General features: G+C 42.3%; 1 protein-coding gene across 7 annotated transcripts in view; it reads right to left on the bottom strand.

Moving 5' to 3' along the window:
- Positions 1 to 445: 445 nt before the first annotated feature.
- Positions 446 to 23,866, bottom strand: part of RAPGEF6 (Rap guanine nucleotide exchange factor 6) — a 113,527-nt gene continuing 90,106 nt past the window's right edge. For 3 of the 7 annotated variants that reach the window (XM_061347791.1, XM_061347783.1, XM_061347824.1), the window contains 11 exons: positions 23,416 to 23,627; positions 22,235 to 22,358; positions 20,049 to 20,072; positions 17,272 to 17,492; positions 14,748 to 14,939; positions 14,015 to 14,149; positions 12,522 to 12,635; positions 9,827 to 10,052; positions 7,531 to 8,042; positions 3,611 to 3,922; positions 446 to 2,040 (listed from right to left, as the gene is read on the bottom strand). In XM_061347791.1, the coding sequence (XP_061203775.1) occupies positions 2,015 to 2,040; positions 3,611 to 3,922; positions 7,531 to 8,042; positions 9,827 to 10,052; positions 12,522 to 12,635; positions 14,015 to 14,149; positions 14,748 to 14,939; positions 17,272 to 17,492; positions 20,049 to 20,072; positions 22,235 to 22,358; positions 23,416 to 23,627 (2,098 nt within the window). In that variant the 3' untranslated portion in view covers positions 446 to 2,014. The remainder of the gene's footprint in view (positions 2,041 to 3,610; positions 3,923 to 7,530; positions 8,043 to 9,826; positions 10,053 to 12,521; positions 12,636 to 14,014; positions 14,150 to 14,747; positions 14,940 to 17,271; positions 17,493 to 20,048; positions 20,073 to 22,234; positions 22,359 to 23,415; positions 23,628 to 23,866) is intronic. The other 4 variants (XM_061347808.1, XM_061347799.1, XM_061347828.1 and 1 more) reach the window with 2 other exon arrangements.

Genomic DNA, 23,866 nt, shown 5'->3' on the forward strand with positions numbered 1-23,866 from the left:
CACCGACGTGAATCTTCGTTCATTAAGGCCTGTGCAGGTTCGTTGTGTTTATTAAGGCCTCGAAAAAGCAAAATGTGGTTATTGTTATACCTCACCTGGGCTTTAATACATTGTTCTCAACCATTTGCTCCTCAGTTACTTGTGCCAGCCAATTAGGAACAAGGCATCCCTTCCTCAGCATCACTGTTGATTTAACACCTCCCAAACTCCAATCAATGTGGGTAAGCTCCAGCCACACGGTAACACTGAACCTGGCATCACTATGAACACGGGCACAGGCCGGGTCATACCCATTCCCCCGGCCCCATCAGTCCCAGGCTGCAATGGGGAGAGCACATTGAAGGCTTTGGGTTGTTTTTGGTACTTGTGTCACTCTCAGAGAACATTGCATTCCCCTGCACCCCCTGCACACACACAGGAAAAGAGAAAACAAACCTTAAAGCTCTTCACAACTATGGATATAGAAATCATTTTTGAGGCACTGTAAAAATGACAAACATCATCTTCCTAGCTTAGGCTGTAAACATCACAACAAGGATTTACAATTAAATGTTTAAATACATATTCACACATTCATGTCCAATTGTAACACTAGAATGGGGCATCGTGTGCTAGAAGGAAGAAAGAAAGGAAGAAAGAACCTGCAGGTATTTCCAGTTTTACCCCTCTGGGCTCTGGCTGGCTAAGCAAAATCAAATAAGCCATTCAGTTGACCGTGGTCAAACACCAGGATCACATGGGAATACTGGCTGGCTGGAAGTCAAAGCTGCCATTGACATCCACAGCACCAGGATTTTAACCTAGGGTTTAAAACAGTGTATTTTGAGACCATCTGTAGTTCCCAGATGAACACAACAGAGGTTTTTAACCCATCATAAAACACATTATACCCTTATATAAGCATTACGCCGCTTAATCTCCAGCTGCAGTGATTTTACTGTGAAATGAGGGTGATTCAGAATGTCTGTTAAAGATAACCTTTGCACCTAAATCCTGTGCAGCTCTGGCAGAGGGCCACCACGTGTGGGATGATCCCAAAACCCACAACACACGGCTCAGGGTTTGGTTTCTAGCAACAGGCTTCGCATGTGGATCTCTGCAGGGCAGAACCTGGTGAAGCTTCAAACTCCCCTGCGGGCTCCCTGCCAGCCTCAGCCTCCACCTTTTAAACTGTTACTGAACAGGGGAGGAGAGCAACTCCTGCCTTAGTTGGCTGCCAGCTAAATCGCTTCCAAATAGACTTCCAAGGAGAAGGGTCTTTGCTGTGGCCAGGTAGGAGGGAGCAGCAGACGGTGCCGCTCTGCAGGGCTTTGTGCTCCACCTAGCTTGAATCCAACCCCACTCTAAAATCCACTTATTTCTGCACCTGATAACGTTCTCTTCCCTGTTCCCTGTGTTTGAGAGCTCAACAGTTTGTGTAGCTACTTCACCATCACTTTGACTAAACATTTACATTAGCCAACCAGAGCACTCCCAACACGAATAAAGGAAATTCCCATCAAAAGAAGACTTTAAATTAATAAATTATTTTCAGATACTTCAGCAATGTCCTTCGCTTTTGCTGACATTTTGATAAATTCTTTCTTTTTAAAGTTCATAAAATAACACTCTTAGACTTAATAATGGTCATGTAGAAAATTAACGACGATGGAAAACTACCCACGGATTACATGGTATCATACAGAAGAATGCTTCCAAGTGTCAAATGGTGGTGACAACTGGTCCTCCCAAATGCATGAAGCCTGGTCCATCTCTGGACACTGAGGTCAGCATCCAGGCAGTCAGAACACTCCTTGAAAATGGTTTGCTATTTCACAGGCAGAAATAGCCTTCTGAGGCGGTGGTGGACTGAAGTAAGGTAGAGATGTGATCCAACCCGTTCCATCTTGTCCATGACAGAGGCAAACACAATGTCTGAGGTTAGTAGCAGCAAGTTGTTAGCGTTGGCTAACAGAATCATGTGGTCCTTCTCCCCACATCCCTTGTGTTGTGGTTTACAGAAACAGCCTGATGGTTACACTGCTGATACTTGTTCATCTTCTGCAAAACAAGAGGAGAAAAAGGGTCAATTAGTCCACCAGTCTCTTGCCTCAGACACCGAGGGTACAGGCCAATACCCCACTATTTGATTACAGCGATTCTGTGAAGACTTCACTACTTCAGCGTGATGTTTTCACTGGTTTAATCACTGACCACTACATATTCAGTATTGCCATTAATACCCCAGACCCCTTGAGGATTTGATAACAGTCATACAATAAAGATGTATTGCAGAACAGAAAATCCCAGATCCTCTGAAAAATTATTAGCATGCAGCTCCCAAGATGCCAAAAGCTATAGATTTGGGAGAAAAGCCAGTAAATTCACTTCCCATCATGCAGTGAGCATTGTATCCCAAAGAAAATTAACCAAGCACTGTAAAAATAGGTGTATCTAAAAGGGTATGGTTAAATTTAGTTTAGAAAATTTGGGATTAAGATGTTTGAAGCAATTACGTCTTTATTTTTACATCAGAAACACTGAACACCACAACTGAATTCATGTGGGACACCTTCACGTTTCACCAGGAGTTTGAATTGAAGTATTAATATATATGTTAAACACTGTTTAGGTATTTTGAAGGGCCAAGATAGGATCATTTTGCATCAGAAATTGTTTTCATCTAAATCCAGGCTCATTTGAAACCCGACTGAAATGGATGGAAACCACAACGTTCTAATAAAAAATGAGTTCAGTGGCAAAGGGTACAGAGAGATCACATCAGTGCACAGGGATTAAAAGCGAATCAGCACATAAAACAGTTAAGTAGGAATTCCCCTGACTTGATGTTCTGACACAATATAAGAGCAGTCTTTTGCAGAAGAATCTCTTGCGTTTTGGTCACCCCATTCGTGTTGTGCTCACAGCGTTGGCTGTTGCTTCAAACAAGATCATGACAAATGTGGCTCTAGGAGACACTGTCAGGCCACGCTGGGCTGGGAAGCCAGGTTTTATCAAACCCACTTTTCGGAAGAACACAAATTCACTGTTATTTTGATCAATCATTTTCAACTCAACCTCCAGGGATGTCTGTTGAGGAATAAACAGTTTAACAGGAGCACATGGGAATACAAATGGGAAACAAAAGTCATACAACAGCCCAACAAATCCAAAAATACCCATTTTAGATCATCCCCCTAAACCAGGGGACATCAGTTAATCAACCCAGAGAGGATGGGGCTTTCTCATGTATAATTTATAGCCTGACAGTGTCCCTTAGAGTGAGCATCACCACTGAGCGGGGATAGATTTTAAAGAAAACAAAACAGCATCTACATGCTCTTAAGTGTCTCAGTTGTGCTTTGGGAGAGCTCATATGTATATTTACATATATACATTTATAGGTAATTTAGAGTGTTTGGTGTCAACATGCTTTTCCTTTTTCTTTTCTAGACGTGTATATACATGCAGACATATATGCATGTGCATACAGCCATACAAACGTATTTGTATAGGTAGAGATTAACCAAGTCTTAATCTCCAAGAATGACCAAGAGAAAGCCCAGACCATGGTTGCACAGATTCCCCCAGCAGTTCAGTTAACATCTACCGAGCCAAGTGTTGCACATACCATCCTCTTCACTATCTGCGTCAGTCATATCTGCTAGTTTGGGGTTGGACGGCTGCCGACTATGCCACTGAGGCATCTTCGATGCAATACAGGCCACCGGTTCACTACCGAGAGGAGCTGATGAAAGTCTAGAGAGGTCACTGTGCAGCATCTTTGACCTCTGCACTGCCACACTATAGTCTGGAGGTTTTAGGTGTGGGTGATGGGGCGATCCTTCCTTTATGTCCGCTAAAGATATCCCCATATATCCCGGAGGGGTGGGCGGTGGCTCCCTATACCTATCGTCCTTCTTAGGTGAGGTGACACAGTACACTGGCACAAGAAATAAGCAATGGAAATGTTAAAGAAGAAAACAAAGGAAACAAAACGTTAAAAAATCATGAAATGTTACAATGGCAAAACAGAAACTGATAACAAAATGCAAATGCAGAAACACTGGTTATAACGACAGCAGATACTTATGCTTTCATTTATGTTTTCTGTTTAAGAAGCCAGAGTGGCAAGAAAACCCATGAACTCAGTAGCCACGGTGCCAATTGAGTGGAAACTGCACTGTAACCTCTACATTCAGCTTGCACTTACAGCGCTCATTAAAGTCCCTACTCCTGTGGCACTGTTTTCCAGTGGGATGCTATGAGCTCCCAGTATGGATGGAGAGCCAGCACTGCGATGCTGCCGGCTGAGCCTGCAGCCACTCTGTGACAGGCCAGGAAACTAAAGAAATCCAGGCCACCAGCCCAAAGTTACTTTGCATAGTGCATGAGTGACAGCAAGAACTGCTGGTTGACTTCCAACATCATCCACTGCAGCACCCAAAAGGGTGATGAACAGAAATTCATTATAATAAAATACCATTGTCCCAACTGATGTGTAATAAGACATTAAACCAAGCAATCTGCAATGCTAAAGGAATTAAAAACGTAGTATCACCATAGAATGGTTTGGGTTGGAAGGGACCTTCAGAGGTCATCTAGTCCAGCCCCCCTGTAATGAGCAGGGACACCTTCAACTAAATTAGGTTGCTCAGAACCATATCGAGCCCGGCCTTATCACACAGAACTGCACCCACGAGGCAGACTGGATATTCATTACTTCACATTTTCTAATAGAAAATAATGGCTTATCATGTCCACACTTTTTTGTTTTGTTCACTTTTAAACCTGTATCTTAAACTGTGTTCTCTGTTTGTAAGTGAGAAATAACCAGGAACAGCCATGGAAACAAAAGCCTTTGGGAAGGCTGCATTCCACCTTTTGCAGCCACGAAATGCCTACACTCAATAATATTTATGTGCAATGTCTATGCCACATCATTTGCCTTCCTGCCCTGTGCATCAACAGCTCAGGTCACACAGGCTCTCAACCCAAACCTTAACTTTATGAAGTTCCCTTCCCTCCCGCCTGCCCCCAGGTCTGGGGCTCTTGTGCATGTTAAATTGGGCTTTTCCATGTACGCGTTGCAACAGGAGAGTTTCAAAGCTGGGATCATGTTAAACATCTACTAGTTGGGTGAATCTGCATTCTTTTTGAGGATGCATTTTACAGAGTGCATTGTGATGACAGCTCCATTATTTAATGTGAAAGGATTAAAATAAAGGAGTATTTCTTATTGCATTGTGGACTTGGGAGATTCTGGGTGTTGGTGTCAGGAACAAGAGCTGGTTCATACACCATGACCTCAGTTCATGCTTGGGCTGATAGCAAAACAGGATATGAATTCACACAGGTTGGATTTTAGCGGATACACGTGGGTACAGGCAGGGATTTATCCTGCTCATTTATAGGAAGCATTTTCATTTAACTAGCATTTAACTGGGCCCCTGTGAGAAAGGAGGGAAGTGATAGAGGCTTTCTTCTCCTCAAAGGGCTGGGTCCTCTGAGCAAACCAGCACCTCCTGTCTGCACTGGTTTTGCAGGAGGGCTGACAAGGGCTGGTATATTCCCCTCTGAAGGGGAGAGCTTCAGGCTTCCTAAATCCAACATCTAGCCTACTCTAAGAAGAAAAGCAGGAATACCATGCCCTTTTGTAAAGTTCCAATTCATAGCATTTCACAAACTCAATCAAAACAAAAGCATCCTAAAAGCTTTTCCTGCCTGCAGCATTAAAGCATCCTTAAGCTGTCACCCACCCAGAGGCTCAGGAGGTCACAAAACCCTTGCACAAGGAAACCCCCTTTGCAAGCAACTGATTACTCCAATACTCACTTCGTAAAGAAACTAAGGTGGAATTCTACACAGTGGTTAAGGGAAACGTAACTAAAAGGCAGTGATACAAATTTTGGTTCCTGCTACAGGTAAAAGAAATGGAAAAGCTTTTTCCTTCGGAGGCAGAGCAAAGGCACATGACCACGTCCCACCTCCTCTGCTGGTAAAGCAAAGGTTGCTGTGAGACACATTCAACATTGCAGAGGGTGGAGATGTGTGTGAAGTCATGAAGCCATCGCATTGACTGCGTCTGCCAAGCCCACATTCTGCCCCTGGTATGTGGGCAGCTGCCTTTCCAGCTCCGTTTTCAAGGTTTCAGGCAGGCAAGCCTGTGCCAGTGCTTTGGGGGGACTTTTCAACACCAGCTCTCATTAAGCAGACGAGCTGAAGATTCTTGTTTTGTTTATTCTGAACTCGTGCAGTCATTACAGACTGGCAACAAGCTGTTTGCAGCGAGCAAGCAACTGGTGAAATAACGTGAAATGCCTTTGGCATATTGGATGACGCTAACAGGTTTGCATTTGCAAACCAGAGATTCTATCCACCTATATTAGATCTTTGCTTAAGCAGACACATGCATGCTCTACTGAAGCATGTTGCTGAGTGTTTCTTACCAGCGTGCTGGACTGCACCAAGGTGGCAAGCTGTATGGTGCAGCGTCTAAACAGCATTAAAAAGGAGGGGAAGAGCTCTGAGCAATGACAGCAAGTACGAATAGCCAACATCATCTCCTGAAACAGCTCAGAGGCTCCTGAGAGCCTGTAAGGGCAGAGCACATGCACAGGAGTGAGTTGTGAGCAAAGCAAGGCTCCACCATGCTCACACAATGGTTAGGGTTGGAACTCCAAGGTTGCTGCCTTTCTCCTCCAAAGCCAAGGAGAAGGAATGCAACCCAAAACCTCTACCCTACGTGCGATGCTTATTTAGGCAATTACCTTTGATAACATAAACCCCTCTAGCAATCTAGTCAGTAATTAAACTGCATTTCAGCTGCACCTTTGACTTACAGTCTAGAAAGCTTTGCCCTCCACGTTTTATCTTGTTCCTAACCCAGTTCCTTTAGTTTTGGCTGCTGAACTCACTAGGACAGGAAAAGACATCTCGGTAGAACTATGCATCTTTGAAAAGGCATTTTATATGTTTTTCTCCTTTCATATGTAGCCAAACTGCAGCTGTATAACCAAATAAATGGCAGTTTAACATAGCAAAGATAGGCAGGGAGTCTGCTTTGCCCTTGAGCTTCCAGAGACAAAAGCACTATGGATGAAAGGTGCTCCAGCTCCAAAGGGTCCATACCCCTCAGCAGTCACGCTCTTCCTGCTCAGGTTCATGGAAAGCCTGTATTATATGGACTTCAAGAGGCCGTGCTTGTTGTTCCTTGACAGAGGACCATCTACAGTGATGAGTGTTTCCAAAATCACCCAAAAACCAAAGGGGCCGTACTACAGGGAGGAACTGCCTGACATTTTCATGCAGACGCTGCTCCTGCAGACCCATAAGGTGACTGGGAAGTGGGCTGGTTTAGTATTGCCATTTTCCTAATGCAAAAAGAGGCAGCTTGAAAACACAGTGTCTGCGTAGTGTCCTGATTCAAACCACATGTAAAGCTGAATTTAACATGCCATCCAGCCCCCAGACCTGCTGATGTCATCTCTTAACTTCATATCAAAACAAAAACCAGATGCAGGAGCTTCCATAAGCTGCTGGCTCACTTACCTATCAGGCCTTTCTCTGTGCTCGAAGTCACTGTTTTGTAAGTGGTATCAGCGCCCGGTTTAGAGTCCAAAACCTCCGTCTGCTCGGCTGTGGAGTTCTCCAGCCCCCTCCGCTTAATTGTCCCATAGTTTGTTTCGTAGGTGTCTGAGAGTGAGCTGGAGGAGGCCCAGCTCTGCCGAGACTGATCCAGCTCCACGCTGGCTTTCGACTGCCTGTTGGTTTTGGAAAAGGCTTCTGAATACAAGTAAGCCTCCTCGGAGTAACAGTTTGTGGGATCGACTTCAGCTATGGGTCCGTCCAGCTGCGTGTGACGGTAAGAATTGAGGAGATCCCAGCTCTTCTGGTTTGGGATATTCTGGAAGTTGTCATGAGAACTACTTGAGCACGAAGTCCAGCTTCCCCGGCCGCTATCTGCTGCCTCCACCGTGATGTGCTCGTGGGAGATCTCCTCGTTGCTCATGGAGGATGTGAAAGCCATCCCTCTGATGAGAGCAGGCCTGGTGATGGACCAGCTGCAATTGAACACCACAAGTCAGGAAAAACACTGTTCTAATAAACCTGATGTACTCAATCACCTGGGTTTAAAACCAACTCCGGTTTTAGAACAAGTAAGCAGCAAGGTGAAGGCACACAGGAGCACTGACAAGAGACACAGTTATTCCCAACTCATCACTGCACACGGCAGCAGGGAAGTTATTCCCAAGGGAATAACAAGTCTGCAACAGGCGTTTACAGGCATGACCCCAGCTCCATAAAAATCTGGTCCACAGAAGCTTTCCTTTATCAACTACAGCAAGACAGCGCTTGATGGAAAGCAGAGGAGTAATGCCCTCTTGGTTTCAGGCTCCCACCACCTTTTCTTTGCACTTATAAACTAAACCCAAAATAAATACTTAGCATAAAACCCCACCCCTTTTCTGGCAGCATCACGATGCTGTTTGGACAGAGTGGAGGTATTTGTATTTCAAGGACATTTGGAAATATTGGGCATAAATAACATTTGTGGAAACAATCTGGAGTGACAGATTCTGAAAAGCAAAGGACAAAACTCCATGTTTAACCAAACGGCTGCTGCAGGCTCTCATCACCGTCGGTGCATAATTAAGGGGGGTAAAATCAAGCCAGATCTGCCTGCATTTAAAGACATGAACTTACAATAGGTAGACATTATTCAAGTCTCTTAACTGTTCCTGGTTACGTTAACAAGCGCATGGGTAGCCCAACATTAAAACACAACACTATCCCTCAGCAGTTTACTGACACATTGTGAAATCGAGGAATGTTATTCTTAGATATGTGCAAACAACTTCTTTTCCTCCCTTGCTTTTCTATTTCATAAGTTCTACCCTAAAACCAGCTTTCTTCTTCTCCCAGCCAGTTCCAAGGGGCACTTCCTCAGCTCGCTGCTCCTGCTCTGACTGAACTCTCAGCATGTGTTAGGCCTTTTAGATAGAAGAATTATTTTCTATTACGAAGCACATCTTTAAATTCCCGTTTTCCCCCAGTGAAATAAATCAAATCAAGGATTTCTTAAGAGCTGCAGCACCTCAACAAACACACACTAAAAAGCTTTTTTACAGGTGAGAGATCACAGAATACTGGTATATTCTAATCAGTTACATAGCTTTACAGAGTTCAAGCATAAAAACCTTATATAGCGTTAGAGACGAGCTGTAAAAATCGGAATGGAAGGAGCATCTCTCATTTACTTGAATCCACAACATCTGAGGGCAGAAGAGGCTATCTCAAGAAGATTCCCACATATTAGATCTTATAGAGCAAGGGCTAACATCTAATAATACAAAACCAAAACCTTCCAGTTTAAAGTGTCATCTCAGGACAATGGCTCATCACACTAAAGTAGTAAGACCTTTTGTGTGGAAACTCCAAGGATTCAGTGGTAGGAAGCTTCCAGCCTGCCTGAGCAACAAATGATAATAAGAAAACTCCTTAAAAATCACATTAAGTATGTTAAGTGATTGGCACTGCCAACTCAGAGAGCACTGGTAATACCCTGTTCTGCTGTCTCTCATTACCACACTCAGTTGTTAAGTACCATCCTAGTTTTAAACACATTTGCAGTCCCCTGCATGGTATGTCCATCTGATCCCACCACTGGGAACAAGCTGCTGTCTACCAGAGTAATACCGTAAGTCTCTTGGGAAAACAGGCTCTTCCCATACAGAGCAGAGCTTAATAACGACAGCAGAATGAATAACTGTGTCCTCACCAATGCTTTGTTATCCCTTTTGACACCAAACAACACCAAGCCCAACCATAACCAGTTGCATCTTACCCAGGGCATGGCTGGCTGTAATCAGCCAGAGGCTGAGGATGCTCTTTCCTCTCTGGCCCTCCTGAATCCACCACAATGAGAGACTGGGACAAACTCCTCTCATCTTGCAGCGCTGCTGACATGGAATCCACTGAGCAGTTGCTCACGATGCTGGACCGGGATGAAATCTCACTGTGGCTGGAGTCTGAGAAGTTATCAGATTTAGTGGAAGGTATGAGGGCATAGCCTGGAGAAGAGGAGAACGTCTTGGTCAAAGAGCAATTCAAGTTTGCTAGGTATGACAATGGAACACTGACACACACATTGCAGCAAGGGTATTTAGAAGAAAACCAAATGAAACCCTGTTTGCACACTGCCAGTTTTTAGGGTACCAAACCTTTTAGCATCTATCAGCATCTAGCACTGATTTAACAATGCGAGTCCAGTGACTCCAATAACCTCCCTGCAAACTCCACTACTCTCCAGAGCAGAAGGTTAAACCTACATAACCAGGATTGACAGCTGCAGCATGAATAGTGAGTGGATAGATCAGGTCTTGCCCATCCTTTCCTGCAGTTCTCTAGTACAAATGCAGTGTATTTCCCACTATCCCTCTGCTCTACTGTTATGTGTGACTCAAAAAAGATTTTGGCAGTGGATGAAGAGACGCTGACTAAGGTAAAAGGCAGCTTTTAGCACTCAGGGGTTAGCCATATGGTCCGTTTTGGGTTTGTTACCTGTTCCAAAATTAACAGAGAAGGAAGCAAAAGCAGGAAACAGACCTTTGGCAGGAGCTGGATCAGACACCAGCGCTGCTCCTGCAGAGGGGAATCAGCTGGAGACATCACCAGATTGAGAGCAAAATATCTAATGTATTTTGTCTGTTTGGCTTAGCCTTACCCTCAAATAACTTCTTTCAAACACAAATAATGTTATAGCCCCATATATCCATCACCTCCTCTTCCTAGTACTTGGAGTGAACATAAGAGACTACTACAATGGGGATTTCCATGGGCTCTGGCTATATACGCCCTGTAGACACTTCTGGTATAACTAAAGTAACTCCAGATGTGACACCTGCCTCCAGACGTCTTCAGAAGAAGCTGTTAGTATGGAAAACTTCCCTGAATCATCTTTTTTTATGACCTCAGAGAATCACGGAAAGAACTGAAATGAACAGAACTCAGCAAAGGCAATAGGTTGTGGTTTGTTCCCCTTCATCTGAGGGCAAAAAGTCTTGGATTAATGAAGTTCCCAGTGGGTTCCTCTATAGCCAATCCACTGCAGGTCAGGAAATACATCCCTGCCTTCACTAGGAGCAAGCAGTCTATGTTTTGCACTACATTATTTGCATAAAACTACAAAATTGGAACCTTTATTTGAAAATACTGGATTATCAGCTGCTTCATGTACAGGAACACGAACATCTGCTAATGAATCTTTACAGGAGACCACATTAATACACTGCTGACACAGCATTCAGATAAGCATTTTTCCCCCCAATCCCTGCTGATTTCTCACTTCTTTTCTACCTCCATGTGCCTTTTAGCTGGACTGCCATATATTTACATCAATCAGGTGAAAATGTGAAATGACAAGGCAGCCTAAGAGCCATGGCAGCGATACACACAACTGAATACAGCAGATTGATGCCATTCAGTACAGGAAAAATACAGAGATCTCTTAATATGGCATTTGGAGCCACTGGCATACATGCCACTGAGCATGCAGCTCATCATTCAAGAGATTCCACAGTTTAAGCTTCAATATTGCTGTAAGATTTTAAGAGCAAATATGAGCATGTAGTATCGGTATTATCTTCATTTTAAGCTACTCTTCATCAAGAACTTACAAAAGGGCTCTTCATGAAAGAGATTAACACTATCTGAAAGCTGGGTTGTTAAAGAACAGCACATGTATATAAAGAGACTAAATGCAGTCCTTGCTGGGCTGAAAAGGTCAGCAGAAGATGTGATCAATGCAAATACACACCAACACTGGAAGTGAGCATTTGATCTACATCATATGAAGGACTATCTAGAGTCTAATTAAGAGAATGCTGCAGAACTTACTGTTTCATTGGCATTTGCAAACACTAAGTAACGGAACTGTCACTGTACCTGTGCCTTGATTTTCTAAACTTCACTTTATTGTCTTCACTGCACTGTAAGGTTGATAAACTACAAATAACTGACACAAATATCTGAAAGGGAAGCACATTGAACAGCTTAAGCATGTAAATGAAGAACTCTGAAATAACTGGGATAAAGTGAGGACATTTGACACAACATGGACATCACAGTCTTCCTTCTAGAAATACATCATATAGTCTTCCTTCTCCTTCTAGGTTTCACGCAGAGGCAGTAAGATGTCCACAGATTGCTGTTGCTATAGATACTTGCTATGCTCAGAGCATCACTGTCTTTGTCCTTTTGGTTTTCACTCCTTTCTGAGGCTCCAGTGTGCTCTGCTTCCCTTTTGGCAGTAAAAGCTGTTCTTTCCCTGGAGAAGATTCTTTCCCTAAGTCTTCTAAACTGGGGTCCCTCCGTTCTCCTGTGCTCACGCTCAGCTTCTGCCTTTCCATGCTCAACTTCTGCCTTTCCATGCTCAGCTTCTGCCTTTTCACGCTCAGCTTCTCTTTCTCCCTTTTCTCTCATGTCTGAACTGTCTCTTGCTTTCACAATCATCCAAATTCTCTTTTGCAAATAAGCCCCACCTATTCCATAGCTGCGTTGTCCACTGTTCTTGTTGCTGGCTTCACTGGCGAGTGATGAGGAAGAGCCAGAGAGGTTCAACTGACTGCTGTTATCCGACCTTTGGATGTTACCAACTGCAATAAAGTACACACAGGCACGTCTCGATCAGTGAGAAGTAACAGCAAAAACAATCTCCCGATTTTAAACGCTTTTATCTTCAATCCTATTTGCATATCACTTGGGTATAGATCAAAAGAAAATGAAATATAAGATTAAGTGGAACGTGTTTGTGCCTAAATTGTGTCTTTCAGCTGTCTGTGAAGCACCTAATTTTAGTTCAATGAGGTGTTAGCACTACCCATACAACAGGGTACGGATCACCTCAAATTACATCAGTGCTAAAAATATACTGAAAGCAAGTTGAATTAATGAAATAATCCCAAAGAAACAAAACATTTTTTTCAAAGACCCAGATGAAAGTTAACAAAAATAACATATCCGTAAGCAATGCTCAGAAATCTCAGTGGAACTGAGATTTGGCAGCCCAAGTAATTAAGCTTTTTATACATATGCTGTGCTTAAGTAAAATAAGTGGCATTCTCCTAAAGGAAACAGTATCTTGTGAAGGCAGAAGTGGACGGAGCAGCATGATCTCCCACTGAAAAGGGTGAGAAGGTGCAGTAAGCCACCATGCCGTGCCATGCCAATCCTGTGGCTTTGGGCTGTCAGTGAGGCAAAGCAGCACAGAAGAGAGGGAGAAATGCCTTACACCGTTCAGCACTGACCACACGGGCTGACTACAAAGTGGTGTTAACAGATTTCAACTGAATTCCCATCCAAGGTTGCTAATGATGAAGTGATGCAGGTCTTTTAAGACGAAGACATCAAAAATAAAGGGGTTCTCAGGGCATCATGATAAACAGGGATGTATACAAAGCCCTGTGCACAAGAACAAGAAGTATGAGTAACAACTCAAGGATTAGAGGGATGCACTGCTTTTGCAGAAAACCGTCTCTTCTGGAGAGCTACAAAACCATTTCCTCTCCAGTTCCACCTACCCATCTGATATTCCAGGTGCCTAAAGCAAAACCATACGGTGTCTCAGCAACCTGTTTCTGTGCAACACCTGTCTTCAAGAAATGCCCAGGTCTATGAACCCCATTCATGTAATTGGCCACCTAAATCTGAGCCGATAAGCTGGAACTGAAGAACTACTGGGAGTTCTGTCAGAAGCACTTAAGCAATTCCTAAGACAACTTTTCCTCTTTTTAAATACTGTGTGGCTTTAAGGCCAAAACATACAAGCACATTGAAAACCTTATTTCTATTCATAGAAAGACATGATTCTTATTCTAAATCTTCTAATATGAAGAATATCCTAAACTACTATTTATTTCTCTTACATATCATTAGCAATAAATACTCCTGCCACGGCCCACCCTGGTTTTAGTGCAACACAAGCAAGAGCTCCTGAGACTGATGCTGACAGTGAATATTCACCCAGCACACATACCTTTGCGTGGAGAGCCCTGAGGGGAAGCAGGAGGGCTGGAGTGCAAAGAAGATGCCATGGACATTGTGTCATCTGTTTGTTTCTTACTACTTACTTCCTCAGACAAGCTTAATGACTTCTGTGGGGAACCTGTGCCTATGAAAACAACAGAGCCATTGGTGCATACTATTCTTCTGTATCACAGTATCACAGTATGCTGCAACAGATTGTTTCCTGAAGCGGATATTGATACTCAATGTATCATAGAATCATTTCATATCACTTACTGACTGCAACTAACTGTTTACATAACCCACAGTTGTAGCTTTCAAATAATACAACAGTTATGCAAACAGGTCAAAAGTATTTTAATACATAATACTGCTTTGCAACTAGCAAATTCAGGGACAGAAAAAACCTGATGCTCACTAGGATCATTAATGAATTAAATAGGAGCATCAACTAATAATACATGTTGCTCCACTGGTCAATAAAGTTGTTAAAATGCTGTTCCAGAGGTTAAAACATTAAATCTCTGCAATTTGTTTCAATAATTTCACCTCAATAGATTATACTTAATTTTGTAACAAAATCACACAAGCAATGTTGTTCTACTTTGGCTGTGCAAGATCCCTTCAGAATGCAGAAATACACAGTGTAAGACTTAACATGGTACATGTGACCCGTTCAAGAGAGAGGTGTTAAGATAGCCCCCTGCTCTTTAGTTACTGAGCCTATCCAGACAGATACTCACTGAACGTGACGTGTTCCTTTGTCAGTCCCTTCTTCCTACTGGGGTATAAATTCACAGTTGGAACCTGAAGAACTTGACTCATCCTGTTCTGTTGATGCTGATGGGCTTTAGCGGTTTGCCCAATTGACCTCATGGGTACTGGAGACATTTCGGAGGATTTCCCTCCTCTTCTCTCACTTAAATTCTTTGTCACTGTGTTATAGAGAAACTGCATGTAAGTATCTTGCACTTTGAATTGCAGGATTATTACAGTCACTCTGAGTACAATCACCCAGACAAAGCAACCACAGTATAAATAAGATAAAACTTAATTGAAACCATTTCTATTCCAAACACACCTATTTCACCATCTCAGTCATTCTGTGATCTCAAATCGTTCTATGATCTTGTTACACTTAAGAGGCTGCTGCATGAAATGGCATTAAAAAAAACTAAACTCTTTGAAGTGTCATACAGACATTTTATCAAAGCCCCAAAATATGATTCATTTCTACCGTAGGTCCATATTTTAGATGTTTGCACATAAGATGCAAAAGCCTCACAGCATCTCCTTCAAGCTTACGTCATGCTACTGAAGGGAGGAATGGTTGTTTTGCAACTGGCATCAAAGCTTTCACTAGGTGGCACAATTGATTTACAGCACAGCACTGATGCAGTTTCTACTTTAATCACACAACAATTAACAAACTCTGAAGGTAAGACCATCAGAATTCTCCTTAAACTCCCTTGGAAAAGTCTGGAGTGCAGCATTACCGCTGCTCACTCCTTCTGCAAGCAAGGCTGGGAGAATCTTACTGCTGAGATAAGAGACTGGGGAGCTCTTCTCTTCTGGAAATGTGCAAAAAACCCCATCAGCACAAACCCAATCTGCTGAGGTTTGTTTTGTTTTCCTCAGGTTTTAAAGACAGGCACTTCAATAACATCCATTTATTTGTATATCTGCTTAACCTCCAATTTCCTTTTTTGAAGGTGAAGACAAAAAAGGACTTGATTACTGAACTGCACAAGGTAGAACACTCACTATTTATTCCCTGGTTTTACTTCCAAATATCCATAGCTAGCACTGTGCAAACAAGGTTTTCAATGATTTATTTAGAACAATTGAAAACCAACCTCGTCACATTTATGTTTGTCTCCTGGGCATAGTATGGCCACAGTTATGTTTGCACATAGATCATCTACCAAGAGTTCATCCTGGCACGCTTTAATTTATTGTGTCAGTGGGGGTGTAAAGCATAAAACCCACAGTGGTGTTACCTCTGAGCAGGAACATTCTGTGCTATGGCGTATCTGGCTGAACGCAGCACAAGCACATCCACTGCCAAGGGATGATGCTGTGCATCTTCCAGTCCAGAGGGAACCTGTGATTTCTGGTGACTTCAGGCATACAGCCAGTGTGACAACACAGAATTTAACAGTTTGAATACGGCCATTTCCACCATGCCTGCATCAGTGCTATTTAAAAGGAAATGTTAAAAACCAATTGCATAGGAAGGCACCTGAGGGAATAATAAGGATTTGCATTCTTAACAGTAAATAATGGAAAGGACTTAAAATTTTACCTTCAGAATGCCATCTCCTATTCATGCTTTCAACTTCTCATGTCAGAGACAAAATGGTGTTGGAGGACAAAAAAAAAGCCCTAGAATGCTACATGTGGGCAGCAGACAAGCATGAAACATTATTCTGATTAGCAAGGTTTCTACTCTTCTATTGTGAAACAAAGCGACCTTTCAAGCGAGTGAAAATTTCTATGGATCAAAATGAAATGAGATTACCATTTCTCATTTCTAAATGTGAATGTACTCAACTGCGTAAGCCAGCAGGTCAGTAACAGTTTCTTTACTTAGGCAGTTGCACACAAGTTCGAGTTACGGAAACTCCTGCTGCAGCCCTCAGTTTTTGACTGTCAAGTCATGTCAATCCCATCAGTCAATATTGACCTAACTTCTCCTTCTCAACAATCTTCATTTATTCTAAGTTGTAATCCATTGCAGTTTCTATATTGATTTTGTCTCTTTTCATTTTCTTGCTGTTCATATGGTAAACGTTACTTTTATCCTTCCTAATTCTCTACAAGGACAACAGGGCAAGAACAGAGCTAATGTACTATTGAATTTCCTTCCAGCCTGATGAGAAGACACACAGTTTAAGAACTAAAGGTCAAAATACAAAACATCACCAAAGTTTTCTGACTTCAGCCAAGATCTGAAGACAAATGCCAGCTTGTTGTAACTGTCAGCACATGAATTGACAAACAAGCACTTATGAGAGGGCTTTTTCTTGGAAGGGAGAAGAGAAAGATCTTAAATGAGTATATCTAAGGAAGGAACAAGTATTTTCTTATATATCTCATAGATCACAGACTCACAGAAGGGTTTGGGTTGGAAGGGACCTTAAAGCTCACCCAGTTCCAACCCCTGCCATGGGCAAGGACACCTTCCACTAGAGCAGGCTGCTCCAAGCCCTGGCCTTGAACACTGGCAGGGATGGGGCAGGCACCATTCCAGATCGCTGTACTTACACGTGCTATATGCAGGCTCGCACTGAAGTGACAAGATCTGGATCTTCTCCTCATCTGTCTCCACGTTCAGGTTGGACAGGTACTGCTTCACCTTCCTGGCCATCTGGGCATCCTCGTACAGCTTCTTGGCATTCAGGAGCGAGCTGCGCCGGGCCCGTTTTTTGTGAGCACCTCCCTGTACATCCAACATGTTCGAGTTTGTGCTGCCCTGGCTCAGAGACCTACAAGAGACAGGAGCAAAGCAGTCAACTTTCAGGTCTCAACAGTGGCAAAGAGCTACAGTAGCACACGCCAAAGCAGTTTAATGCCAATAATCTTCAGTTAGGGCTAGTGCATGCTGATGCAAATGAGTTAAAAAGATGAACAGCATTAAAACAATGCTTGTCTTAAAATACTCTAGGAAACTGAGAGCAGCAATTTGAGTCTAGAAAGAGTGTGGGACTAGGAAGAACGAGGCACAATGCTGCATATAGGACCCATGTAGCTCTTGCTTGGCAAGACCCACCTATGTCAACTGCAGATGGCAAGAGCGGACAGACCTGGTAACTGTGTTGGTTTAAGGAACTTGGTACCCACTGTATGCATCAGCTTACAGGAGGAACCTCTGGCAATTAGCTGAGTACAAGAGTGACTCCTGTAATCCTCTTAGGAAACAGCTTCTGACAGTGTTTAAATAAGAAGGAAAATGTGTTAATTGTGCCAAGTACATTTTATTAAATACTTAACTTCCTTCTGCAGCTCAGTAAGAACGTTCGCAGAAGAGCAGCTCATTAATAAAATGTAACCTAGCAAAGGTCAGGAAGACAGTGATAATACAGGTATGTTCCGATTTGCATCTATTGAAATGATGCTCCCAATACTCCTACTTGTGAGCTGCCAATTCTATCAGCAACTGAAGCAAAAAGAAAGAATGCCCAAACTGTCAGCATCCATCACTCTCTTTGACAGTCACTCCTATTCACACTGAAAGAGTGACCAAACAACTGATCTTGGTATACTTCAAACATACCCATCACCTCCACTTCAACTGGCAAAGTCATTTGGTCACACTAGTCCAATGAATTTTTTAGTGTAAATTCTAATGGAAAGGGTCAAAGTTGTTCAATGTTGGTTGGCTGTGGGGCTTTTTTTAAACATTTGGAGGAATAACTTCATTTTTAAAGGGTAAATTCTCTGTTTATCAAGATCCCGGATATATTCAGAGAATCACGAGTGGCAGAATAAACCATCTCCAGCACAATAACCAAGAGAGTCAGAACAAAACATCTTGTTAGAGGAAGTCTATGGAATCAAGCACAGTGAGCTTAAAAAGAAGAGATGGTGGGGAACAGCTGACTGCAGGATGTCTGAAGACGAGAAATAAATCAAGCCTGGAATACTTTCAAAGATGATCAATCAATCCAAGAGCAAACAAAAAACCTAAAACTGGCAGAAATTTATAGCTTAATTACAGAAAAATTCTATTACAGGCAAAGAGCAGCGAAAGGCATGAGGGACTGTTCACAGCTATTCAACCAAGGGGCACTCCCACCTCCTCCAGGTAAGAACAGAGCTAATAACTATTATATGATGAAATAATATACTACATCATCCTTATTTTTAATGGTATAAACATTTTATTGCTTACATACACAGTGCTTTTAAGTCTGGACTTACTTGTCTTTCTAAGGCAATTTAATCCAATTTCCTTTACAAATGATTTTTCCTTTATTCCCTTGTGTTCCCAGTAATCCCAAGGGCTAGAAACAACTCCAGCTGGGTCTAAGGGATTCCCCCCAGGTGCTGTACACCATGAGTGGGTGATTACCGACCACCCAACTGATTTCGCATCAGGGACTTGTACCCAAACCTGGGTTCCTCTAGCACAAGTTCTGGCACTGTCCCCATCACTGCTGGAGGGGTGAATCTGTTCTTTGCACTCAAGCACCTGAATACTCATAGATAACAAACTGAATTGCCACACTGGGATTCCCTGAGAGTGCAAAGTGATGGCAGGGAGGGAAAAGCACCAGGAGCATCCCTGACTCCATCCTGTAGGCACAACGTCAACATACTAACACACAGCTGGCTTTAAAACAGATGCATAAACAGAAGTACAATTTCAAAGTGCAAAGGCACATAGGCTCAGGTACACAAGTAACAGTTTTATGGTCAAAAAGACACATAAGAACACCTAAAATATGGCTACATGTCTTCCTAAAATCACTGCCGTGTGTCTGTCAGGAATTTTGTATCTCAGCACTCTCACTTGTAGTCATTTCATTATTCAATCCTTGCGCAATCAAGACTCCGAGGAAAGTCAAGGAGGATTTAGATGTTTGAAATGTGAGATACAGTTTAAATATATACTAAAAATAAATGCTTTGAAGCTTGAACTCAAACTTCAGGGGGGGATATCACCATATCATTATCACAATTCATAACGTCCTCATAGTTTAAAATCCAAAATGGCTTAAACCGTTCCGTTACATGTTAAAAAGCAAGTTATTTATTTCCCAAAATAGATTGCCTACCAATACAACTGCACAGCAGGGGTTTTTATATGCATAAAGCCAAAACTCAAGTAACTTATCCAATACATAAAAGCAACTCAGAATTCTCATAGCTGCAGTATAATGTTGACTGTAACCTCTTATTCCTGGTTTCCAAAATACATGTATTGCAGGGTTAATAAAATGCATGCTGTATTTCAGATGCATGCACTAAGGAGGAGGATGCAGTATGTTAAGAGTTGCATAATCTTTATTTATCTTAGTTGCATTCATCTCTACACTTACCCCAAACTTCTCCACCTCTTCTTCCTGTAAGCAAGAGCCATATACATTGAAGCATGTATTTGAACAGAAAAGCACAGGAAAAAAATAAAACAGTTGAGAGTCAGGAAGAAAGATGTAGACAGGAAAGAACAGAAAAGAAAGAGTTTCTATACGGCAAAATTGTTCTTGAACAAGAACACGATGTTGGAATGGAATGCAAGGGCAGGACTTGCACAAACACTTCAACAGGGAAGAACATCTATCAGTTTTCTGTTTCAAGTTTAACCTTTGAATTTAAAAACCAAGCTCCCATTAAGTTTCCTTGTTAAGTATTTCCCCTAAGACAAATTCAGTTTGGATGGAGCGAGCCAAAACGGTTCAACTTACTCAAAGTGAAGAAAGTGTGCTTCAATTAATTTGATCTTTGCACTAGCACTGGAGTAAGCGAATGAGAAACCATCAGTATTCAAGTTTATGATGCTGTTTTCCCTTGACTGCTTGCTGGAAAACAAGCTAGTCACCAAATACATGGTGAAAAAGTAGATGCTCTATATTAATCGGTAATGAACTCGCCAGCAAGTCTCATGATGCCACTAACAAACATCTTTTCTTGTTAATTTTTAATCTTCAAAAGCATTTATTGGTGCTTCAGAACACAAACTGATAGATCAAACACCAGAGGCAATGAAAATGAATATAAATGATGTTGAAAATGTGGATTTATTTTCTTTTAATCTTTGGCACTATCTCTGGTATTAGATGCCTGAGCATTTTATGTCAGTGTGCATCCTTTAAATGATGGTCATTAAAATGTGTTGTGTAATTGTGAAAAACACACTAAAGCTAACTATTTACTATTAAACTCATTTAATGATCAGACTTCATTAGGTTGTAGAAAGTGTATGGGGGCATCAGGGAAATTTATTTATAGGCTGATTTCATCTGTGAATGGGAAAGATTCTGTAAAGCAGTCCTAACTGACCAGTAAGTAGCTGTATAACTTTATGTTAAAGAGGGAATTTGCTAATTCAAATCCAACGGTATGAAGATGAATCTCCACTGTGAAACAGATCCATCTTCAAACAACATTACCAGGGATCTGTTATCTTTGTCTCAAAACTCAACTGGACCCATTTTAAACAAAATGCCTTTATTTCCTGACAGTCAGCCTTGCAAACATGATTCACCATCACCTGTGAATCCTTACCTCTGGAAGCCCACAGGGAGCCAAATCTCAGTGCTCTTATATATGCCATGTACCCTTGCATATGATATTTCCTTCCACTGCACTGATGTAACTGACTTCATAAATCCAAGAGGATTACAACTCGGAGGTGACCTATCGACTGGAATTTAGTTAGGGCTTGTACAAAGCTCATTTTGTGGTACGTGATTCAGCAGAGGACATCACCTTGTCACCAACTCCCAACTGCATCCCGAAGGATTTTTGTCTGGCCCATTAGTGCAAGGCCAGTGCAAGGCACCACTACCCTCCTTAGCAGGGATGTGCAGGTATCAGGACCTGCATGGACACAAGAGAGTCCCTGATGCTTTTCAAGAGATGCAGGACATTATTTAGCTCCAGTGAGTATAAACTGGAGCTCATGAGCACCAGATTAGAAGCTGTGGTGCTTTCATTCCCCAGTTTGCCAACACGGAGCCTGGTGATATTATGCATCAGGAGAAAAACACAAACCCCAATAAAAAATAAACCAAGCAAACCCCCTCCACTGCTTGCAGCCTGAACATATCACACATTATGTAGGCGGAGCAAGCTGTGCTTAGAACAAATAAAAATACTTTGTTTGGGTTTAATATGTTATCAGTGGGGTTTTGAAGCAGCGTTTCAGACATCTACATGGCTGATTTAGGTGCTTTTTATATCTATCATATACAGATGTTATATTCCCCTAATATTATACTTCTCCCAAAACTCTGCTGACACTAACATTTTATTTAGCAAAAATGTGAATCATTAAATTTAGAGCCTACTCTTCTTTCCTTATTAAAGACAGCAAATTGGTTCAGTGGTTATTAAAAGCAGGTCTCAGAAGCATCAATTGTATTGCCATAATTTGACCAAGACTGTGGTTCTGATGTAAATGTCAATGGGAAGTTACACCATGAAACACAAAGGCACTGATGCACACACAGCCCCAGGTCCCCACCCAGCCCAGACACCTTCAATCCTACTGTAAAGTGCACACCTTTGTCTGAACATCACGGCCGGATCCATGTTTGCCGAGGTCATTCGGACAACTTGGCGAATTTCCTTGGCAATCATTCGGAGCTTCTCGAAGTTCACCAGGCCATCCACTTTGGAATCATTTCCTGAATAATGGAAACACACACATAAGAAAAGAAAGTAAAAAACCAAACAAAGAGTCAGAAACACTTTCTAACAGGCAATGTGTTTCTAGTCACTCACAGTACCCGATCCTTGTCCCTCCATCACGAAAACTGCCCTAATGGCAAAACACAAATGGTCCACTCTAGTATTGGTTTTGTTAATCTATTTCTAAAGTAACAAGCATTAGCAAGAGGAAAAAAGAGTAAGTGAATTATGCCCAAATTCACTAGCATAGGTGATTAAATAATATATAGAATCCCAGACTGGTTTGTGTTGGATGGGACCTTAAAGTTCATTCAGTTCCCAGCCCCTGCCATGGGCAAGGGCACCTTCCACTAGAGCAGCTTGCTTCAAGCCCCTGTGTCCAACCTGGCCTTGAGCACTGCCAGGGATGGGGCAGCCACAGCTTCTCTGGGCACCCTGTGCCAGCGCCTCAGCACCCTCACAGGGGAGAGCTTCTGCCTAATAGCACTGACGTCCAACAGCGTTCACATTCTGAAGTTAGTCCAAACAGCTCTGAAACATCACAACCAAGAATTGGGCGTATTTGGAAATGCTTAAACTTAACCAATAGTGAACAGAACCTTGTGTAAAAGGAACAAAATGGAAACGTTTAAACAAAAGCCACTGAAAACACTGAAAGCAGGAGTAGGAGGTGTTAGATCATTGTAGCTGCCTGAAAGCCACAACATGGAACGAAATCCTAGAAACGCCGCAGCAACGAGTTCTTGTAAGAGGAGTATATACTTGAAGCAGTGTAGCTACCAGTTAGCACTCATCTACTGTTCCACCTAAACCTTTGGCCACCTGATGAAGATTAAGCATTGCTTTTAAAATATTAAAAATACACTTTTAATTTTTAATTTCTGTCTAGGAACAGCCTCTTCCATTATTCATGCACAGTTCTATTTTGTTTTACTCCTACAAAGGACGCATCAAAAGCATCCTACTGGTGGCAGCTTCTTTTAAGCATCTGTTGAATCAGGGCTAAAGCATATTCAGTGCTCAGTTTGTTATTTCTCTTGTGTCTGACATTACCTTCATGCAGAAAGGTGATATCCTTCTTGACAACAGGAAAAAGTGGAATAATTGGAGGCTGCATGCTCTGGCTGCTGAGGATGTTGCGGTATTTTGCCATGTTTCGAGATGGATCAAAGAGATCTTGAAGGTCTCGGAGGTGCTTTTCGTACTTGCTTGGTAACTTCTCCCAAGTGCCTCTGAGACGTGCTACTGGTGCTAGATTTAACCCACTGGAAGGCAGATTTGTTTCATTATTAGCTGTTAGTGGAATCGTTACCTTTCAAAAGGAAGCAAAGGGCTTGGGGTTTGTTTTAAGGATTAAAAACAGCTTTTCACAAGGCTCACTGTAAGTAAGGCTGGGTGAAAGCCAGGCTGCAAGCTGATCACAATAAACCTCTGCTGCTCACTCTTGTGAGCAAGAGAAAGAGAACTGTAAAAACCGTGACTGCTTCCTATTCACAAGGTACCA

This window comes from Neopsephotus bourkii, unplaced genomic scaffold (genome assembly GCF_033783945.1).
Source record: "Neopsephotus bourkii isolate Nb327-2 ecotype Australia unplaced genomic scaffold, CSIRO-AGI_Nbou_v1 NB_52, whole genome shotgun sequence".
In the NCBI taxonomy this organism is placed as follows: Eukaryota; Metazoa; Chordata; class Aves; order Psittaciformes; family Psittacidae; genus Neopsephotus; species Neopsephotus bourkii.